The sequence below is a fragment of the Notothenia coriiceps genome, unplaced genomic scaffold (genome assembly GCF_000735185.1).
Source record: "Notothenia coriiceps isolate Sejong01 unplaced genomic scaffold, NC01 NC01_scaffold00035195, whole genome shotgun sequence".
Taxonomy (NCBI): Eukaryota; Metazoa; Chordata; class Actinopteri; order Perciformes; family Nototheniidae; genus Notothenia; species Notothenia coriiceps.
In genome coordinates this window covers 35,546-56,185 of record NW_011367896.1, presented here as the reverse complement: position 1 = coordinate 56,185, position 20,640 = coordinate 35,546, and the positions used below count along the sequence as shown (strand labels likewise).

The following is a 20,640-nucleotide window of genomic DNA, read 5'->3' as shown; positions in this document are numbered from 1 at the left end:
ATGTCTGTTTTAGAACAACGTATATATAGATGCCGTTAATAACTGCTGTGTAATATATCCTGGCTGATAAATCCTTACAACTGTTACAAGGTGTGTATTTTGTATTTTGTAAATATTGTGTAACTTGCTGCTGTTAAATACTAACCACCTATGTGCAATATGTGCTAGATGTGAAATATATAGATGCCGTAACTGTGTAATATATACCTGGCTGCTAAATCCTAAGAAATGTTACAGGATGTGTATTTTTTTAAATTATGTAACTTTTTATTTTTTATTATATTTGTTATTATATCATAACTTAGTACTTTTTTTTAATGCATGTCACATATTTAACATTTGTAACATTAAGCTGTCTGTGGCAAATGTCCCCTCCGTGGGACTAATAAAGGTATTCTGATTCTGAGCCTAATTAAAAGGCACTGGGTGCAGAGGGGCAGCTTTGGCGCCCACCGACTCCCTTTATATCCCTGCTCTCTGCTCTGCCTTTGATTACCATGGAGCACTAATGCCCCTCAATCTCTGCCGCACATGCTACCCCTCACTGTCTGAGAGCACTTCTCCCCCCGGCTTTATCTCACAGCTCAGGGCAGGAAAGTCCTGTTTCGTTTTTTCTCAAGCTGAAACGAAATTTGATGAAACATTTTTTGTGTTAGTGAGTGCCGCCGGATATGTTAAAAAAGTTGTATATGTTAATTTGTCTCCAAAAGGAAAGTCGGATTTATAAATTCTGGTGATGTATCCTGAAAAAAGGTCTGAAAGTGTGGAGTTGAAGAGAAGTGAGTTCAACCATATCTCCAGTGTTGCTCCAGAAAAACGGTTTGAAATCACATAAACATCCTTCATCACTCAAACATCCTTCATCACTCAAACAAACAGCTTAGATAAAAAGGTCAAATAAAATGAGTCGATTAACATATAAAATATAGGCAAGCGTTAAACATTTGTAAAAAGTACACATCCATGGCAAAGAAAATAAAAAACAAAAAAAGAATACTAGCATTATATATGTTTTTTTAAACTTTTTTTAGCAACTCTTAAAAAACATCAGAAAAAGGCACATCAATGGTCACGTAGTGAACATTAAAAAGTCAAATAAATACTGGAAACATTTTGAGAAAGCGAAATGTATGTGTGAAATATTTTCCAAATATGATAGAAATATTATTTCCAAACATCATTATAAAGGTATGTGGACATATACAGAGGTTGCAGTGAGTATAAAGAATAATAAAGTACAGGAGGGTGTATTTCACATGAGCAGTGGATTTACAGTACACAGCAGTATTTACAGTTACAGGCAGAGGTCTTTTTGACTATGCTAATGATCTGTTTACTCGACTGAGGAAAGGCAGCTTCCTATAACAACCTCTGCCACTATGCACAAAAAACACACTCAAAAACACACTGTGGCCAATTTGAGTTTATCCCAGTGTGGAGTAAGGGAGGTAATCCCCTGCTGTAATTGCATTCTGGGAGGTTTCTGAGAGGCTTGATACACCACTGAAGCCACTTAGCGGTGAAAGATGCGTCTCAGGTCTCTCCAAGGTCTGTGCTCGACAACATATGTCTCTCAATTCCTTAATCTCTCTATTCCCAAACAAGATGGTTAAAACATGCATCAGGCCTGGTTATTAGGGGCCCCTGTGATGCACCTCTTCATTTGACATCACTTGAAATGAGCAGCCGAGTTGGGAACAGACACATGGAAATGACTTAAGGAGAGAAATGGAGCAGAGCTGTGGAGGGAAATGTATTCATTTTCCACTCTGACTTTTAATTAAAGTCGCTTTGGAAGAGGTGTAGGGATGGAATTGGAAGAGATCAAGTCTGTCTTTGTCAGGAATTAGTGTCTGCGCTTTGATAGGTTCACCCTCTGTAACTTTGGTACGAGAGGAAAGTGTGACTTTGAGAATGACGTCCTTTTGGAACAAACGTTATTTTCACAGCTTATTCTAATGCCATCATAACTATCACAGTTTCTGATTGGGTCATTCTACCGATAACAGTTTGCTGTTTTTTATGGATTATTTTTATCTTGGAGGCACAATTTGGGCCGAACCCCACCCAATAAATATTTTCTCTCAATTTGAGCATCAAGCTCTAAATGTTTTGCCAATGTCTCCACCATATGATACATTCCTAACTCTTTCCTCCCTTTCATTGATGTCTCCTTTCTGGTGCTATATTTCCACAGTCTAATGGAAATTGTAACCCCTTTTGTTACGGTGTGAGGGACCCCAGGTGAGGCCCGATCCAGGTCATCCATCAGTCCTGTCACATGTCCCCTCACCCCCTAACTACCCCACAGCCCACATCCCAGCATGCATATTCACAAGAGCTGGTCCCGTCTGAGGAAACCAAATTGCCCCACCCTGTGTATCTCTTTGCTCAGTCAATATTAAAATGGGCTAATAAAGAGCAGCAAGATTCCCCCGTGGTAATGGCCCCCCAGAGGCCCCGGACTAATTAAAGGGCTGCCCCTGCCAATGAACAGTAATCACTCACGGCTCTGGGCAGACACATGAACTTCTGAAGATTAACAAACAAGCTATGAGTGGAAAGAGAACGTTGGTATTAGGGGGACAAGAGAGGCACTTAGGCTTTATTTTGTTAAAAAAAACTTTCTTACATCTGTCTGTGGAAATATATCAAGGGGACTCTGATTATGTGAATTCACAAAAAAGCCACCATCCTTTATTGATTTCAGCTATCAGATGTGACAACAAAGCAGCAGATGTAGACAAAGAGACGTGGGGTGGAGATGGACTTTTTTTACCCACTGTAAAACGGGATAGTGTAAAGTCAAAGTCTAGACACAGTTCATAACAGCACTTAAAGGTATATTTCATGAGCCTTTTATATTTTATTCACTGCATATTGATTATATAATATACGTGTTTATACTCAAATCTGACAGCAGTCCTTATGTATGTCAATATTCAGCTTTTATCTTTTATGTGTTTTTTTTTCAGACAGCTTGTTACATTGCAAACATCACAGGATCAATTTAAGATATTTACCAGTTTTATAAATATCAGCTGGAGTACATTTTAATACTACAGAGTTTTAACAATGTGTTTAGCATCTTGTACATACATTGTCCGTGATGTGCCGGAGGAACGATGTTTTTTTGTCAATGAATGTTGGACTGAGGTCTGCCATGGCATCTTGGTCAAATGCAGACTTTACTCAAATAATTTCAACAACAGGGTAGAATTGAAAGGAGCCCTATTTTTCTGATGTTCAGGTGTACAGTATATCAGTATGTAGTGTCTCTACTGGGACATGTCTCCATGCTTTAATGTTCAAAAAGCTCTTTATTTTTCTCACACTGCCTGTGCTGCAGCACCTCTTTTCACCTTCAGTCTGAAACCAGAGCCCAGTCTGCTCTGATTGGTTAGCTGAACGGCTCTGTTGTGATTGGTCAAACGCTTAGAGACGATTCACAAGTAAACATAGGAGTCCTATGTAGGTGTTTCAGGGTAGGGGGGGAGTTTGTGAAAAAATCCCTCTGGAGAGAACACAGGAATTTTTACCTTTGAAAACCATTTACATGCACTCAAACCTATAGAACACACTACAGGAGAGGGAAAAACCCAAAGCGCAGAATAGGGCTTGTTGAAAATAATTACTTCAGAAAGCAAATGTGTGAGTGTTGTGTTGTGTATTAGTAGAAAGAAATTAATGAAACAAGGGACAGAGGATACGGGTACTCAACTCTTTACTGTTCGTCAGGCTTAACTGCCACAGCATCAACAACCGGGCTTACTCTTCTTCTCTCAACATTGTATGTATACTCTGGTTACACTGCGCCCCCTATTGGCAGGAGTATATTAGAACNCTATAACCAGAGTCTATAACCAGAGACTATAACCAGAGTCTATAACCTGAGACTATAACCAGAGACTATAACTTGAGAACTGATGATATGAACATCGACCCGTTGGTTCTGCAGGAGCCCGGGGAGACGGCGCTCCACCTGGCGGTCCGGATGGTGGACAGGAACTCGCTGCACATCGTCGACTTCCTCGCTCAGAACGGGTAACACCGCAATATAAAGCATTCACTTGTTATAAACACACTGTCAGAGAGAAAAGCTGAGATGAAGGAAAGTACTCTCTGAACATTTCAGTCGGCATCTGGTCTGGTCCTCTGGCCTCACTTCAAAGTAATGTGGCATCTCTCAGTATTAAGTCATTCATGCGTGGATGTTTAGCAGTTTTGCGTTTATTTTTTGTAGTGTATGTTAGAGCTGCTCGATTATGGCAAAAATCATAATCTAGATTATTTGGGTCAATAATTGATATCACGATTATTAAAAACGATTATCGATTTACTTTGAAAACATCAATTTATTGGAGAATTTGTTTTTGAACAGTATGTTTTTAACAGTTGATTACCCTGAACTTTAAGTATAATTCAACTGAAAAACCCAAAAAATAAAATAAAATAAAAAATAATCGTTTTATTTCGATTACGTTGTTTTCGTAATCGTTGCAAGCCATAATCGTAATTTCCATTAAAATACGATTAATTGAGCAGCCCTAATGCTTTGTTAGGAAACCCAGAAACACAAATGTATGTAAGGAGTTCTTCCTGTCCTCTTTAATACAGCTCTGATATGATCTTGGGAGAGTGAACACTAAACACTAGACTGATATCAATGACACACAATTACAAATAGGGGTGCTGGATTACTGTGCATGCTGAATCATCTCCTGTGAATCCCTTATGGAAATGGCAGCGTTAAAATAACACAATTGTTTTGAGAAATGGTGACTGAAGGTAAAAAGATGAGGGGGTGATTTCCTGCTCAGTTTGTAAAATGTGAATAACTTTTTAGTTGTGTAAAAAAAGCTCTCTTTCGAGTAGTTTGATTGGCTTGAAGTTTAATAACAGCCCTCCGTGCCTCTGCTGCTCTCTACCTGAGATCACTGCGTTACTTCCTGCAGAAACCTCCATGAGTCTGAGTGGAGACTGACGAGGGGAACTGACCTGGACACAGTGCTGCTCTTCCCTGATCCTGTGGAGTTCATACTTCTTGCTCTCTCTTTATACTGACTCCTCTTCTGATCCGCCGCAAGCCCAAAGCTACACATTGACATACACACAGAAGCAATAACACACATACAGAGTTATCAACCAGCTGTAATCATCTGTATTTACTCAAAGTAGAGAATTAAATACATGTTTATTACTCACCAGGATTCAGATTTATTGTTACTGGACTGAAGGTGGTTGGCTGCAGAAGAAAATAGGAAATAAAGATCATTCATATATCAATAAAAACAACATATACACACATAATATACATTGTCATGCAAAGGATGATTATTTTCTATTATGAAGTGATTGGTAAATATTGTTTTGTGAAATCTGTCCATATAAACTGCTTCGCCTTCTTTTAATGCAGAGTTTTGCTTTTTTTTGTGGAAATAGTTTATCAAGTGCTCAAGAGATGATGGTCTTCCTGTAAGAGCAAAAGCCTTGTCTTGTCATGTCCCTGCTCTAGTGAAGGAAATTCGCTTCCCAAGAGGATAGGTTCATGTTAGGTCTTATAAAGATCTGCTTTACAGTAAGATGAGAGCTTTAGATTGTCTGGCTAACAAGCTGAGTAACTACAGTAAGTACTGAGCATGCCAAACAGGTATTTTCAACCAACTCATGGTGTGAGGGGTAAGCTTCATTTCCTAGCTAGCTATAACAGATGTCAGACAGTTGTCATTTCAATGAGCATAACCAAAATGAGAAGCTTATTTAAATAATATTAAATAAATACGTCATAGGGCATAAATCTGCTTCAGTTCTGACTTGAAGAATGAATGTAGCGTGTTCACTTTCACTCAGTCAGAGATCTGCAATCTCTCATCACCAGATGCAGGTTTGACAGTTTCATTCAAAGGAACCTGTTGGGACATGTCGTCACGCTACTGTCTGCCGGAGTTCTTCTCTATTTTTTCCACTTAATTTCAGCTGACAATCTTCTTCTTTCTTTAAATGCAGTGTCATTATCTGTTTTAAAAAGGACTCAAAACATCATAAAAACTCCCCTGCAAACTCTTAATTCCCTGGCTTATTTCCATCTATTCACCCTGAATCCTTTAATTAACTAATTCACTTCCATTATGTTCACACAGTGACACTATGATCCCCTTCCTCCTGTCCTTATAATGTTTGACATCATTTAAGCCCATTGCGATCTGTTCATACATGACCTCTCAAATCTTCTGCGCCATTAAAGCTGATGAATGTTATTCAAACATGATTAAAGCACTTACAGTCAGGATATAAAAACATAACGTGAGATTTAGGATGACGACAAGAAGTAGCCACAGCCACTCAAGTAAAGAGGTTTTCAAACCAAACCAAAATCTAAAAATAGTACCATTATCTTTTCTTCGTAATGTAACGTGCACATAAACACAAAGCCAGTGAGCTGAAAAGAAGAAAGGTCGTGAGTGATCAAAGGTTGATGTTTGTGATGATGAAACATTAAGAGGCAACAGTAACATAGAAACTCAAACTCAGTCCTTGTGGCTACAATAGAGGAGACACCAAAGTCCAAATACCTAATTCTTCTTTAGTTTAAAATGAAATAAAATGTTTTGGGCATCTTTTTATAAATACAAATTTCATACTGAAATGATTGTGGAATTTAGAAAAATGCTTTCCAATCCACTTAAAATATAAATTGTTTGTATGCTATTATTCTAAAATAAATATGTTTTTACTAACAATGGATCACATTATTACTTGTTTGAAATGGGGCTGTTCTAAAGCTCAATCTGCATAACATTTCCACCTGACTCTGAATCTCCCTTGAGCTCAACAGATCTTTTTCATGGCATTTCTCAGCACAACGTTTCTGTTTTCAGGATGAAATCTAACTATTGTGCTTTTTTTCAGTCAGAGCAGGCAGCTCTTTTCAGCAAAAAGTTTTAAAACCCCACTGTACACTAGCTGTCCAGCACCAAACTGTGTTCGTACATATTACCCAGATGTTGAACACAGTGTAGCATTCAGCAGCTAAAAAGCCAAACACAGAGCTGTAAGATTACTCAACATTGGATATTATAGGCTGCAATAAGATTGACTTAACCGCCTAACCATAACTGTATACATGCCAGACAAATGACAGGTGGCTATTATTCTGAAGAAGGCAAGATATGCAGAGAATCTGGTATACAGCCTAACAAAGCCTTCTAATAGTTATTGCACTTACACAGTTGTGCAAGACTAAAACACATTTCCTGAGAAAAACTTAGGCGAGGTGCTTCTATGTTGTCATGTCAGGTGAAATTACCATAGAACAAAAATTAAACCAGTTTTGCAAAATCAAGCTGAAGGACAAGTTGGATGTAATTGCTGAAAGATTTAATGACTTGATAGTTAATTATTAACGATAAAATGAATTAAATTGCATAGTTTCAGCACAAGATAAAGATAAATGAAGCGAAGGCTGCTGTTCCTGAACAAGTAGTCCCTGATCAAATCTATCCAACCTGCTGCCCCTCAGCATCAACTCATTAGCATCTATTCAGTCCCAGATTCCACACACACACACGCACACTCATTAGAGTCTATTCTTCACTCAAAAAAACAAACACTTAACATCTATCTATCAGAGCTATGACTGATGTATTCACAGCAGTTCAGAGGAATGATGAAAACACAAACACACACAGAGGACTGTCAGTCAAGCATGCAGTGTGTTTCCACACCTCTGTGATTTGTTTACTTTTGCTTCATGAAGAAACAGGACTAAGGAATGAAGATGGCGCGATGTATGGTTGTGAACCAAGTTCAGGGGATTAGACTGACACTGTTGTGTTTGTGAGACATCTTTGCACATGTGATTAAGCTTTATGGTCATTGTATAAGGAGGTGTGTGGCGCAGTGGATAGAGCGTTGGTGTTCGGATCAGGGGAGCACAAGTTCAAACCCCACTGCAGTCAGCATGTTGTTGTGTCCCTGAGACACTTCACCCCAAATTGCTCCTGTGGGGATTACCCACAGTATTGAGTATGTAAGTCTAACAAGTAATGTAATGTAATGTATCAAAGGACACTTTGTTCAACACAAAGTATGGATGGGCAATAGGGACAAAATAAATTGCAATATTGTTACGCAATTCTTTTGTAGTGATATTGCAACAATTTTGTAGGGTTGGTTTTGCTTTCAACAAATATTTAGAAAATACGATTTTTGATAGATAATTGGCAATAATGTGGATCTAATGACTAAGTCGGCAAAGAGCAACTATAACAGTTAGAAGGAAGCTAATGAAATTACATCACTGTACTTTAATGCAGCGCTTCAAAAAATAAAACATGCCATATTACGATATCCAAAACCTAAGAAGATATGAGTCTCATATCACTTTATCAATAATATATCGATACATTGCCCAGATCTAACACATCCCATGACAATTATAGAAACTCAAAATCAAATAAGCAATGGCGTAACTTCACAACATAGTCTGCATTTTCTTCTGGGCGTTGTACATTTGTGCAAAACCCCATTCTTATGTATATATATATATATATATTTGAAATCAGCCTTGTATCAAAAAACGATCACGTTCAGGCTTAGAAAAAAGGTCATGTTAATGCTAAAACTATATTTATATATGTATTTATATGAACTTGAATAATGATTCAAATAATCTACAGGCGATCAGAAAGCCCAACATCCATATTCTCATGTGAATCTGAGTAACATGGGGAAAATGTCAAATCGCTTATTAGGCGGGTGGCGTCAGTTACTGTAAAAACACATAACTATCCGAACACCGGGAAGGAACTTAACAATGAGCAGAGATCTGTAATCTTATTTGTATTGTGAGTTTTTCTGTGTGCTGACCTTCAGCTCCCAATGAAAGGTCATCTTCAAAGCTGCAGCCGTTCTTCTGCACTCCTGTTCACACGCAAGCACAAGCACACATTTTGAGTAAGCACACAGAAGTAAAGTTACAAAATCCCTTCGATAACATCTCCATAGTTAAACAAGTAACCGCTAACAGTAACCAAAACAAAGTCATGATGGCTCAAGTGTTTAGTCATAAAGCAAAGAGATGTGTCTTAACAGGTTGGGGTCCTCACAATGTAATATATAAACAATAGACACAGAAACGTGGATTACCTTTGCTGGGAGAAGCAGTCTGATCATCTAAGGAGGCTCCCAGGGGAGTCCTGGCCAAGAGACAAAGAGACAGTGTTGGAAATTCACCCAAACCATAAACTAACCATTAAAAACATAAACATCCAAAAGACTTTGAGGGTGTGGGCTTACATAACAAATATGAAACGCCCTTAATGCTACTATCTACTGTTATATCACTGGAACTTAAAATACATTGAGGGAAAGTCCTAACCAGGCAAAACTAAGTACAAACAAACGAGGCAATCATATTTCTCCTAGGATTATCCAAGGTTAAACTGAGGGTAATAATCGACTAATTCCTGTTTGTGAAATTCTCATTAGCCCGTGTTAAGTACTGACTAAGCACTTAACAACCTACAGTAAAGGCCAATCCAATGCTCTGGCTTAGTAGACCCTGATAACTCTTTGACAAATAAATTATAGACTAATTGAATGTCCGAATTAAGGTAACAACTCCAATTTAGTCAGGCTGACGACAGCTATGTCAACGGTAGGTGCCAACTATCTCAGGCTAACTACCAGTTTAACTAAGATTAACTATAGCAACATCAAAGGTATCTTCCTGACAGATAAAGGCCAAGGCTTAGTAACACAGGCTGACTGCCTATCAGGCTAGGGCTATGTAACGCATGCTAACTAGCTGTATTGTGAAGGCTATCCCAAGATAGCTCCTGGTCAGATCAGTCTACTTATTACCACCCACTACTGACCATGCTAGACTGAGCATCCTAGGCTTACTCTTGTTTTTTTGGTACCAGTTCCAGGTTTCCTACTGACCAGACTAGTTGTCCCAGGCTAACTAGCTGACAGATCGGGCAAGTTGACAGCAGCAGTGAGCAAGCAGTTCTGATCTGCTGTGCAGCCAGATGCTGGGAAACTGAGCTGTTACACAACCTGCCACTCTTATCAATGGGACAAACTTCATCACACACACACACACACACACACACACACACACACACACACACACACACACACACACACACACACACACACACACACACACACACACACGCCTCAGGCCCCTGCGGCTGTTGCTATAGTAACATGTGATTCTGATGGTCATGTTGCTACGGTGAGGTTGCATAGCGCCACAGGGTTGTGAGTGACAGCAGTGAACAGTGTGAGTGTGTGATAACAGTGTTAACTCAGCAGGAGAAACACCTCCTCTGTTTACTTTCTTTCTTTCTCCCTTTCTTTCCGTCTTCTGTCGGCTTCTTCCTGCATCTTGCTCTCCCTCTTTCTCTGCCTGAACAGCTCTATGTGCCCTATCTCTGGGCGTTGGTCTGCGCCCTGTGTGTGTGTGTGTGTGTGTGTGTGTGTGTGTGTGTGTGTGTGTGTGTGTGTGTGTGTGTGTGTTCTGTGTGTTGTATGTCTGGGAGTGGCTGTGAGTTGGTTCTACGTCAGCAGCTGATAACACGGGTACTAAACACACACAACTCCAGACATTGGAAAAAAGATATCAATAAACCAGCAGGAAAACCAGTTAGTCATTATTTAAGACCATATTCTCTTTGTTTCCTAATTAAGTCCAGGAACTACTAAGTCCATTTACTGTACATTCCTGATTATCATTTCTAACCAATCAGCAGTTTTGTGATTATATTTCTTCCTAGGCAGTTTCAGTTAATTTCGTACATCAACATTCATAAAACTTGCTGCACTCAACATCTGTCAGCTACATTTTAAACAAATAGTAAAGTACAGATTCATCTTGAAAGTCATTGGTTTGGTCAGGTACTGTACCTGCATTTAATCAGCCAGCTGGCGATGTTGTTAGGCACTTGCCCTGGCAGAGAGACAGATGAACATGTTAAAACAATAGGCCTCTGCTGTGTGCAACAATGATTACAACATGCTATAAAAACCATTGGCTTTGTGGGGATGCAGTGAAGCTCAGCTGTACTTTGAGCTACCGTCAGAACACTTACCTGCTCATAGCCACAATGCAAACAAGCTTACGTTTTGCAGGTATACTGTTTACGGTGTTAGTTTAGCGTGTTAGCTTAATTACATTTACTAACAAACATGGTGTCCTCTATGATGACACTTCTACGATGCTGCTGTGTGCGCAAGGTTTTGCAGTGCGCACTCACAATATACTCGTTAATGAGCAAAGTGCAGCATGTTGTCTATAATGTGTATAATTTACAGTATAATAACCTTTTTTAATGGCTGTTTTTTCCCTTTTATATATTTTCATAGAAATAAATTGTCACCCATTTACTTTAAAAAAGTCGGTTTACAGTTGCGGAGTGTAGCAGACATTAGAGGAACTGTTGCGTGACTGGGCTGGGTTTACCTGGCCTCATCAATATTTATGTTTGCAGATGGACGTGTTTTGTTTGCTGAAAATATTTCACACATCAATGTTCTCATATGACTGATTACTCACTTCCATGTTTGTTATGTTCTATAGTGTCATTTTGAAAGTAAATATGCTTATTTGTTACATGTTAACTTAAGACTCCCATTTCTGTGGCAGACTGGGAGCCTGGCTTTAAAGATGTGAAAACAAACAAAACAAACTCATGAGTGCTCTCTGCAGACACTTTTTCTAAGATATCTAAAATACTCAATACCATCTGCCTTTCTGTTTTGCCACTTCCTGACACTTATCAGTCAACTTATGGCAATACTGACATGACTGTGATAAGGTTAAATTATCTGATGATGGGCAATGAGTGTCACTTAACTGAGGTGTCTGCAAAAAAGAAAAAAAAAAAAAAAAAGGTACTTTCTCAGCAGATATATGGTTAACATGAAACACAGTAACATTTAATATTGTTAAAATATCCCCAGTCACATCTACAGCTGAGGTCAGTCTAACCTGTTTCCTCTGAGGGTGTTTGCTCTTCCCCGGCCCTCTGGTTCTGTTGGGGTCCCTCTTCTTCTGATTCTAGCCAGGTGGAATCTTTGCTCTTTGCCCATGCCCGACGGCGCAGACAGGCTACATTGTAGTCTGCCTGCACTCTAGGATCTGAGGATCGATCAAGCAAACATCTGTCAGACAGCCGGACTACCATGAAGTCATCGATCAGGTTTGGCAGGTATTCAACCGGACTGACAGAAACTATCTGATCAAACCCACACATCAGGTGGGTCGAGCTCGGTGATCATATGCAACAATTCTCGCAATGTATAACTTTTTCAACCACCACTTTGATAAGGGACAATAAAGACTGAGGCCCTAGCATTAATGAAAATGTGAAAGTCCATCCCCTTGCATTCCACTATACAGTATATACCCAGGGACTGCAGATGGTAATTAGCAAACTGCTATAATCTGGTGCCTCTTATCTCTGTTCTTTGTACATGGTTCCTGACAACTAAACCAATAAACTAAAACACATTTAAAGAGTCATGCTGTGTCTCAATGTTTATGCTTCCATTAGTATTTTGTACACTCGTACTTATTTGGATAGTCTGTGAATTTTCAAAGGGTATCGTTGTCTCAAATTGTAGCAAACTGTTCAGACAACAAGGTAGTGTTTTTTTAGGTTAAAAAACGAACTGAATAAAAAATGTATATATAACTTTTATTTGTTTAGTGGTGTTCACAGGAGAAACCCAAACTACTGCTGGTCCCTCCTCTTCCGCAACATGCTAATATGCCGACCGCAGAGGGTGAAAGAGTCTAGCCTTCCACACTCGTCTTTTTGACCATCTTGAGTGCAAAATCAGGTTTTCAAATCATTCTCAGTGTGAATGCACTTCTGGAGTGAGCAAATTGAGACACACTGTCACATTACTTCAAGCAACTCAAACAGGTTTTGGTTAATGTGGGCTAATTTGATATGACTGTTTACTTTTTCAACTGTATACGATACTTGAAGACAATTATTAAAGCTTTTTATCAGTTAACACTACTCAGGCTTATTTTTTAAAAACGGTAATCTATTTTTTTCATCTATTTATTAGAAAACGGTTTATTAATTTCTTATGTTGACTACTTTTTTTAACTGTGAGATGACCCACCTGGAGCAGTGCTGGTGTCCATGGCCAGAGATCCACTCTCCATATCTGCCTGTCTGTGTGTCTGGTTGAGGGCAATCAGTCCATCAGAGGAGACTGACGACTCTATAGGAACATCAGCAACAGGTAACACTCCTGAGCAAGAGAGAGAGATAAAGCACTAATAAAAAGAGAAGAGAATATATCTGAAGCACCAAATAACACATCATGCTGCATTATCAGTCCCAATTGAAACATGCAATGCAGACGCAAACAGTACACAGACATAACAAGCTACACATACAGTACATAAAACACATAATTCGCTCACAATAAAAGCTTTAAATGTCTTTAAATAAGCTCTTAATTGGAGCGTCTAAATAAAAGTGTGTTCAAACCTGGACAGTTGAAACAGAGTGAGGCTGTTTTTTGGTGACATGAGAAGTGGCTTCTATTATTGATGACTGAGTTACCCACACTGAGACCAGCTGAGATTACACAAACACATGGTAACCAGACTGGACTTCTTTTCTTTTACATCGTGGTGTTGCTACTTTTACTTTAGTAAAGCATTTGAGTTTGAGAAAATTTGAGTTTTGTAGTTTTCAACAGCTCATCTCTCACATTTCATGCATCCTTCATCGCATGAACATGGGGTTTTCCGAACAGTTTTTTGGTTTGTAAATGTTTCTTGTGTATGAAACAAGCTTCAAGTCTCAGCAAGTTGATTTATCATAGAAATGAGCTGAGGCCAGAAGCTGCCTGAGGTGTCACGAGATCAATCTGAACCCTGATAAATGATCTGCGGTAACAAGCGGTGTGTGGCACATCATTGCATGTTCATTTAATGCCTTCAACCAGAATTAATTATCTCTAAGAAACATCACCGCTGGACCAGAATCATGAATTTTGTTGAACTTTGAATGAGTTTGTACCAACACAGGAAGGCACACTTCTTAGACATGTTTTTTAGGACTTAAATACATTTATTTTTCATCATAAACTGTGAGGATTTTTTCATTAACATCTTCTATTATTCATGTTGTGTATATAATGGGGACGTTTTCAAATGTATGCATGTTCTATCGGGGGAAAAAAAGCCAAAAAAACAATAAAGATCAGTTATACTGGACTGAAATATATATGTTTGATGGATGCCATGAAGTTTTGTTCAGACATTCATGTTCCCCTCAGAATGAAACATAATCACTTTGGTGATACTCTGACATCTAGGGTCACCATCAGTTTAAAATGTCCCTTTGTCCAACACTATGAACGTAATGACACCCCATCAGTCTCAGCTGCACTTTGTACTTTGATAAATAGCTAATGTTAGCATGGTAACACACTGTAGTATCAAAGCAAACATTATACCTGCTAAACATTTGCATTTGTATTGTCAGCATGTTGACATTAGCATTCAGTATAACCGTACCTCAATACAGCCTCACAGGTGGCTGCAGGCTCTTAGTCTTGCTGCTTGATAAATGAATGTTAAGAAGCTTAATAATGCATTTTTTAGTGATCATACTAAACCTTTTAAAATACATCTATGTTGGTGTTACCATATATATACACTGCATATATAAACCATATATACACTGCATATATAAACCAAACATATTTGATTATACATTTAATTAACTGATGCTTTTTTTCCCCCCCAAAGCAACTTACAATAAGTGCTTTCAATCATGAGCTTCAAATAAGGCAATCAAATATCAAATATACAAACTGTAAATTGTTCCTTTGGTTTTAGTATTACAGTTTCTTTCCCAAAGGTTTTATCAAGAAAAATAGCAAAAATATGAATCTATAGTTCTTGTTTCTGCAATATGAGGATGTGCTTCTTAAATGTTAACATAAATAACAGATTAAATGTTATATTTATTCGACAAATAAATAGGCATAAGCAGCAGCTGTTCTCATTTCTTTGGCCACTTGTCCCTGAGTTCAGTCTGACAGGTAAAAGGTGACCGGCCACCAACCAGCCTTACGAACAGGAACAACACCAGAGTTTACTACTGAGGAAGTCTGTATATAAACAGGAATGTAATAATAGGTTAGGCTACATGGTTACTAACAATAACTAACGCAGTGATACAGCCACAAAGCTGTTAAATAAAACTCAAGATTTCGATATGAAGTAAAGAGAGGAGAAAACAAAGAGCTGGTGGGGTAGAAATAAAATAGTCCACATGGAAAAAAAAAAGAGAAGCATCCAGCCAAATTTAAATGAGAACGTGTGAAACAGGAAACAAGTGTTTGGGATGAATAACAGAACAACTTCCTGTACGAGATACAAGAGAGACAGATGGGAAAGATCCATTTATTTTTAGATTTTTCTTATAAATGCAGAAAAACAACAACAGACAGACAGTGGGAGATCGAGTACAGCGAGTCTTGTTAACACTCTTAAATCATCCTTCCCCTCCCCATGTCTTTAAATGACTCCTTCAGGCTTAAAGGAGGCTACAAAGAATTTGCATTGTCATTCTTTACAGAGAACAGCAGCTGTGATACGTTTGGATTCTTATGGGTATCATAGGATTTAATGGTGAGAATATGATGACAGTAGAGAGAAGTATAAACAATCTAAATAATTAATTATTATATATAATGGTTTCTAACTTCTCCTCTGGCTATCTTTTAGCTCCATCTTTTAAAATGTAAAACATATAAACCAGTTAACACACCTTAACACCTTCAACAGTTATGTATATGAGCAACAGTTACTGTGTAGGTAACTTAGACACCTAAAAACAATACATTTCCAACAATAACTGCGGATTATGTCTTTTACATCATTGCAAAATAATTGTTTTTCTCAGACCAGAGTTCAAATGATCACAACTACCTTTTCAATCTCAACACTATTTGAGTCACTTTTGCACATCATAAAATCCCATTCTAATTATCTTTGGACTAATGCAAATGCTGTGTGAATAATTATAATGTGACACCTCTTTTTATTATCAATTGCTTTGGTCATGTTTATCAAAATGTGCATGCAAGTTCATTCCATAAGTCATTACTTGCAAAATGGTCCAACCCGTTTTCGTAATCTGCCATGTGTCATGTATTAATGCTTTGCTCTATAAGTGGAATATGACTTTCACTTAATGACAGGGCTGAATGTAATATTCTAACTACGGTTTTTATTTGTTAAATATTGTATTTTTTACTTTGTGATATATAGTCCTGTTAAAAGAAAAATATTGTCTGTAAATAAATTACAGTAAAAAGGGCATACATGTGAATTCAGTTACATCTCTTGCAATGAATCTCCCATATGAAGTCAAGTGTAACTGTGTACTGTTGAAATGAATAAACCATATGCTATACAGAAAAATGCAGCCATGAGCATTTACAATCCTTGTCATGAAAACCTTTTTCCATGATTACCATCAGAAAATGCTCAACATAGCTGCATTTCAACCAACTTGTTTGGAAACAATGACAGGACATGTCTTATCATTCAGATAAGACATAGCTATTTACTTTGGACGATAAACAAAGGATTTAGTGAAAGTGACACGCTTCTGCACATAATCCATTGTGTGGTGCGCTTCTTAGGAAATGATTTGTGAAGTGCACTTAATGTTTTGCAAATGTTGAGATGATGAGTATGAAAAACTGAAATACGTTTAGTACATTTTCCTAACATTTTCCTTAATGAAAGAAGTTTACTTTTTATAAGAGTCATTTTAAAGTGTGCTTTTATAACCTTTACTTAAGAAAGGATCTTAATACTTCCTTCACCACTGGCACTATTTCAATAAAGTGTAAAAATGTGAGGATGTTTTACTTTTCTCTGTTTTAAATCATTGTAAATCAAATGCCTTTGAGAGAAAATGACACCCCGACTGTCATCAATTCTGACAGGAACCAGACTCAGAGGTTACGACTGTTGGAATAAAACCCTACTTACAGTTCTTTACCTTGAACCGATGCACAGAGAAACACTTAAACCTTCATCTCACTGACAGTGTTTAACGCTCACTGCAAACAGGCTTAAACAAAGAGCCTGTTTACATCCCCGTTACATCACTGTTACTGTAAACTGCAGGATAACACTATAAGATCAAACAGACGCTGAACAAAGGCTCCAAGTAGATCCTTATGTGCAATTTTAAAGCATATGAAAAGCAGTTACTGGCTAGGGTCCGGTACTTAAGCAAACTGTGATGTTTTTGAACTCTCCTACTTAAGTATTTCTTGTTTTATGAATGGTAAACACTTCAAACAACCTTTTTTATCCAGATACTAATTTTTGAGTAATGCTTGATCTTACGAAGTCTTTGGATAATTCAACTTGTTGTAAATCGTTTGTTTCTGCCTGATTACTGCCATTATAGACTTAACAAATAACTTGTTTAGAAAACAATAACCTGTTCAATAATAAAATAATGATTAAGTGCCTATTACTTGTGACTGAATATGTCTGCAGTGTAAGGCATCATTTACTTTTGGAAATAATGTAAGTGCTCCTTACACCACAGGTTTTCAATTGAGAATATAATTGTATTTATTTAATTTTTATTTTAAAACGAGTGGCAGCCCTACTCGTGAGCAACAAACAAAATGTAAAAACACATTCAGAATACCATTGCCCAAAGTGACCAACCTTCAGTTGTACCATGGGAATTAAAATAATCCTAATAAGGAACATTTTTAATTTTTAAATTAATAGAAAATTGACTGATTATTTGAGTTGTAGTACTTATCTCTAATGTTGGGTAATTTAACATATCTTACTATGTTTTATGTGCAACAAACTTATTTAGCTAAGCTCTCAGAAAAATGTGTAGTAAAAATATCCAACTACAAAGCAGTTGAGTAGGAGTAGAAAGCAAATACCTCAAAAGTGTACTTAGTAACGTTAGTAGAACGTTCACAAGTGTCCATCTCCCTCACATTACACATTAAATGCTGGTGTGAATCAACTCAACTTTAAATACCTACCGTCAAGTAAAAGCCCCATTATTAAATCCACATGTGTGTCAAACTTTTCTCTTTTCGCTCGGAGTGAACTTGTTTGTCCTGTTTAGTAGTTCGTGCTGTGTTTGACACGGAGGACAGGACTGACAGCAGAAAAACACAAACACACACTAACCACAGAAGCGGGACTTCCACACACAATCAGAGGTCATATTAGCGATAAGGTGAGAGGGTACAGGTACTCACCGTCATGTTTCTCCGCGGTTTTTGTCGCAGCTCCCAAACTGTCAAACTTGTCCAAACTTTTCTGAAAACACTCCAACATTCCTGCTTCCGCTTCCTGAAAGCAGCAGGGGGAGAGGGGGGCGTGTCCGCAGCGCTGCAGCCGAGAAACAGCCACGCCTGCCGGACTGACTCCGCACACACAGCACGTCGGAGGAGACGTGGATCCTTTTCATTGCCTTGTATAACATGTGCAACGAAATGCGGTTAGAGTACCATCTGGTTGCATAAGAGAAAAAAAAGAAAAGGCTAGTGGAAGATGATGTGTGGGGTCTTAAAGAAAGACAGACAGACAAAAGAAAGAAAGAAAGAAAGAAAGAACGTGGTGGCCTTGCTTTTACTTGCAGTATCCACATTTAACCACCAGGTGAAGACAACACACCATTGAACTGATGATCGTCTTTAAAGAAACTCTCTGATGCTCTGTGATGATATAACAGCTGCAAAACACATTGATACAAAAATAATGAGGTATTTAAGTCCAAACTAAACCCACTAAAATGTTAATTATCTATGTTCTGATGATGTTAAAAGTCACTCCCATTACCAGGACAATTATTTTCTCTTTTTTTATGTAATTTTAGTCAGAATTAGTATTATGCATTAACTTATTAATTATTATCTATATTAGATTGCGACAAAAAGGCATTGATGTTTTTACTCATACTGGATTGCAAAGATATTGATTTTGAAATGCTTGCTTAAGTTGTTTCTTTATTTGTTTACCATTTGTTTGGATTTTTGGGAACCTTTTCAAAATGAGATAAGATCAAATGGACCTTTATTAATCCCTGTGGGGAATTCAGGAAATTATTCAAGATAATACATCTCAAGGAATATATATTAATAAAAACATACTAAAACACAGTTTCTTCACATGAGAAGTTACCATACATAGCCTACATACATGTATATCTGCTCAAAACTACATAATGATAAGCCTGTTTTATATAAATGTAGGTTTATTTGAATATAAGAGAGGAGAGAGAGAGAAAGAAAGAGAGAGAGAGAGAGAGAGAGAGAGAGAGTGAGAGAGAGTATGTGTGTGTGTGTGTGTGTGTGTGTGTGTCTGCGTGCGTGTGTGTGCGTGCGTATTCGTGAGTGCTTGCATGTGTTCAGTTTCCAATGGTGGCTACCTTTTACGTATGAATAAGGTAATTTGACCTTCTCCATGCACACACACAGCCTGAAGTATAGAATAATAGTTCTTATTCAACATGATGTGGCTCTGCTGCTCGTTTACTTTGCTTAAAATAAGGCAACGCATGTTTATTTATATGGCACCTTTGAATACAAGTAAATTCAAGGTGCTTTACAAAAATGAAAACATTAAGAGCATAAAGACATAGTGCAGAATGGCATTTAAAAACAGCTAAATATGTATCTCCCCTTAATTATTGTCACCTCACTGATGTTTCAAACTCTACCTCATTCCTGTTTCTGCTCCTAATAAATCTCTGTAAAATAATTTAATATCTGGATGTTTAAAACATAAACATTCAAAGCCACTAACAGCTTGGGTTTTGACTGAAAACATCAAATTAAACTGTGACTTTTGTGTGACCTGTTCTGGGTATCTGTTATTTTATTCTTGACTTTATAAAGGACTTCAACTAGAGAAAAGTATATCAGAAAAAAAGTGTATTGTCATTATATATTATAGTCAACATTCATGAGCAGCACAGAGAGAAATCTGCAGTTGTATCAAGTGCATCAGTCCTGGGCTGATGTTAACCATTAGCAGCCAAAGGATGGGACAGACACTCTGGTCCTCTAAAGTTGCCCGGTAACCTCCTAGCAACCGGTGTTCTGTCACCACAGCAACCTCTTCACTTCAGCGCGGTCCAAAGTCTACTGCTTCTTTCCAAATAAGATGCAGTGGATAATGAATGCTGAAAGAGAGGGAAAGTCCCCCATTGGACCATGAGTGGTGCAGGAATGAGTCTTTAACACCAGTAAAAGTAAGCAGGTTTGCACCCCTGTTCTCAAAGTCAATGGGATTTTATCGGGGTTTTGGTAGAATTAGCTTTGTTCGAAAAAAGTAAAGGGAGCACCAAAGTTTGTGTACCAAAGTTTGCAGCAATCCATACAATAGTTGTTGTAGATTGGTCTAAAACAGTTGGCCTGATGCTGGCTCTAGAGGCAAAGTTATTAAAAGATAATGAAGGTTAATACAATCAGGGAATATGAATGTGAATGAAACAGCAATTCAACCAAAAAGACTGACCTGCTTGTGGCACGACAGAAAAGCCATGGGATCATCAAAGTTATCAGGATTCATCCTCTGGGGACGAA

General features: G+C 37.9%; 1 protein-coding gene across 1 annotated transcript; it reads right to left on the bottom strand.

The window, feature by feature from the left end:
- Positions 1-4,934: 4,934 nt before the first annotated feature.
- On the bottom strand, positions 4,935-18,388 carry LOC104962652 (sperm-specific antigen 2-like). Its single transcript, XM_010791106.1, has 8 exons — positions 18,310-18,388; positions 13,147-13,278; positions 11,999-12,148; positions 10,915-10,957; positions 9,148-9,197; positions 8,869-8,922; positions 5,206-5,245; positions 4,935-5,094 (listed from the first exon to the last, which is right to left on the bottom strand). The coding sequence occupies exons 1-8, from the start codon at positions 18,386-18,388 to the stop codon at positions 4,935-4,937; spliced, it is 708 nt and encodes a 235-aa protein (XP_010789408.1).
- Between the last annotated feature and the right edge of the window lie 2,252 nt (positions 18,389-20,640).

Excerpts from the sequence above, each read along its gene's own strand:
- LOC104962652 (XM_010791106.1), bottom strand. The coding sequence starts at position 18,388 with ATGTTGGAGTGTTTTCAGAAAAGTTTGGACAAGTTTGACAGTTTGGGA. Across the intron at positions 8,923-9,147 it reads GACTGCTTCTCCCAGCAAAG|GAGTGCAGAAGAACGGCTGC; the intron begins GTAATCCACGTT and ends GCGTGTGAACAG. Across the intron at positions 5,095-5,205 it reads AACAATAAATCTGAATCCTG|CTTTGGGCTTGCGGCGGATC; the intron begins GTGAGTAATAAA and ends GTCAATGTGTAG.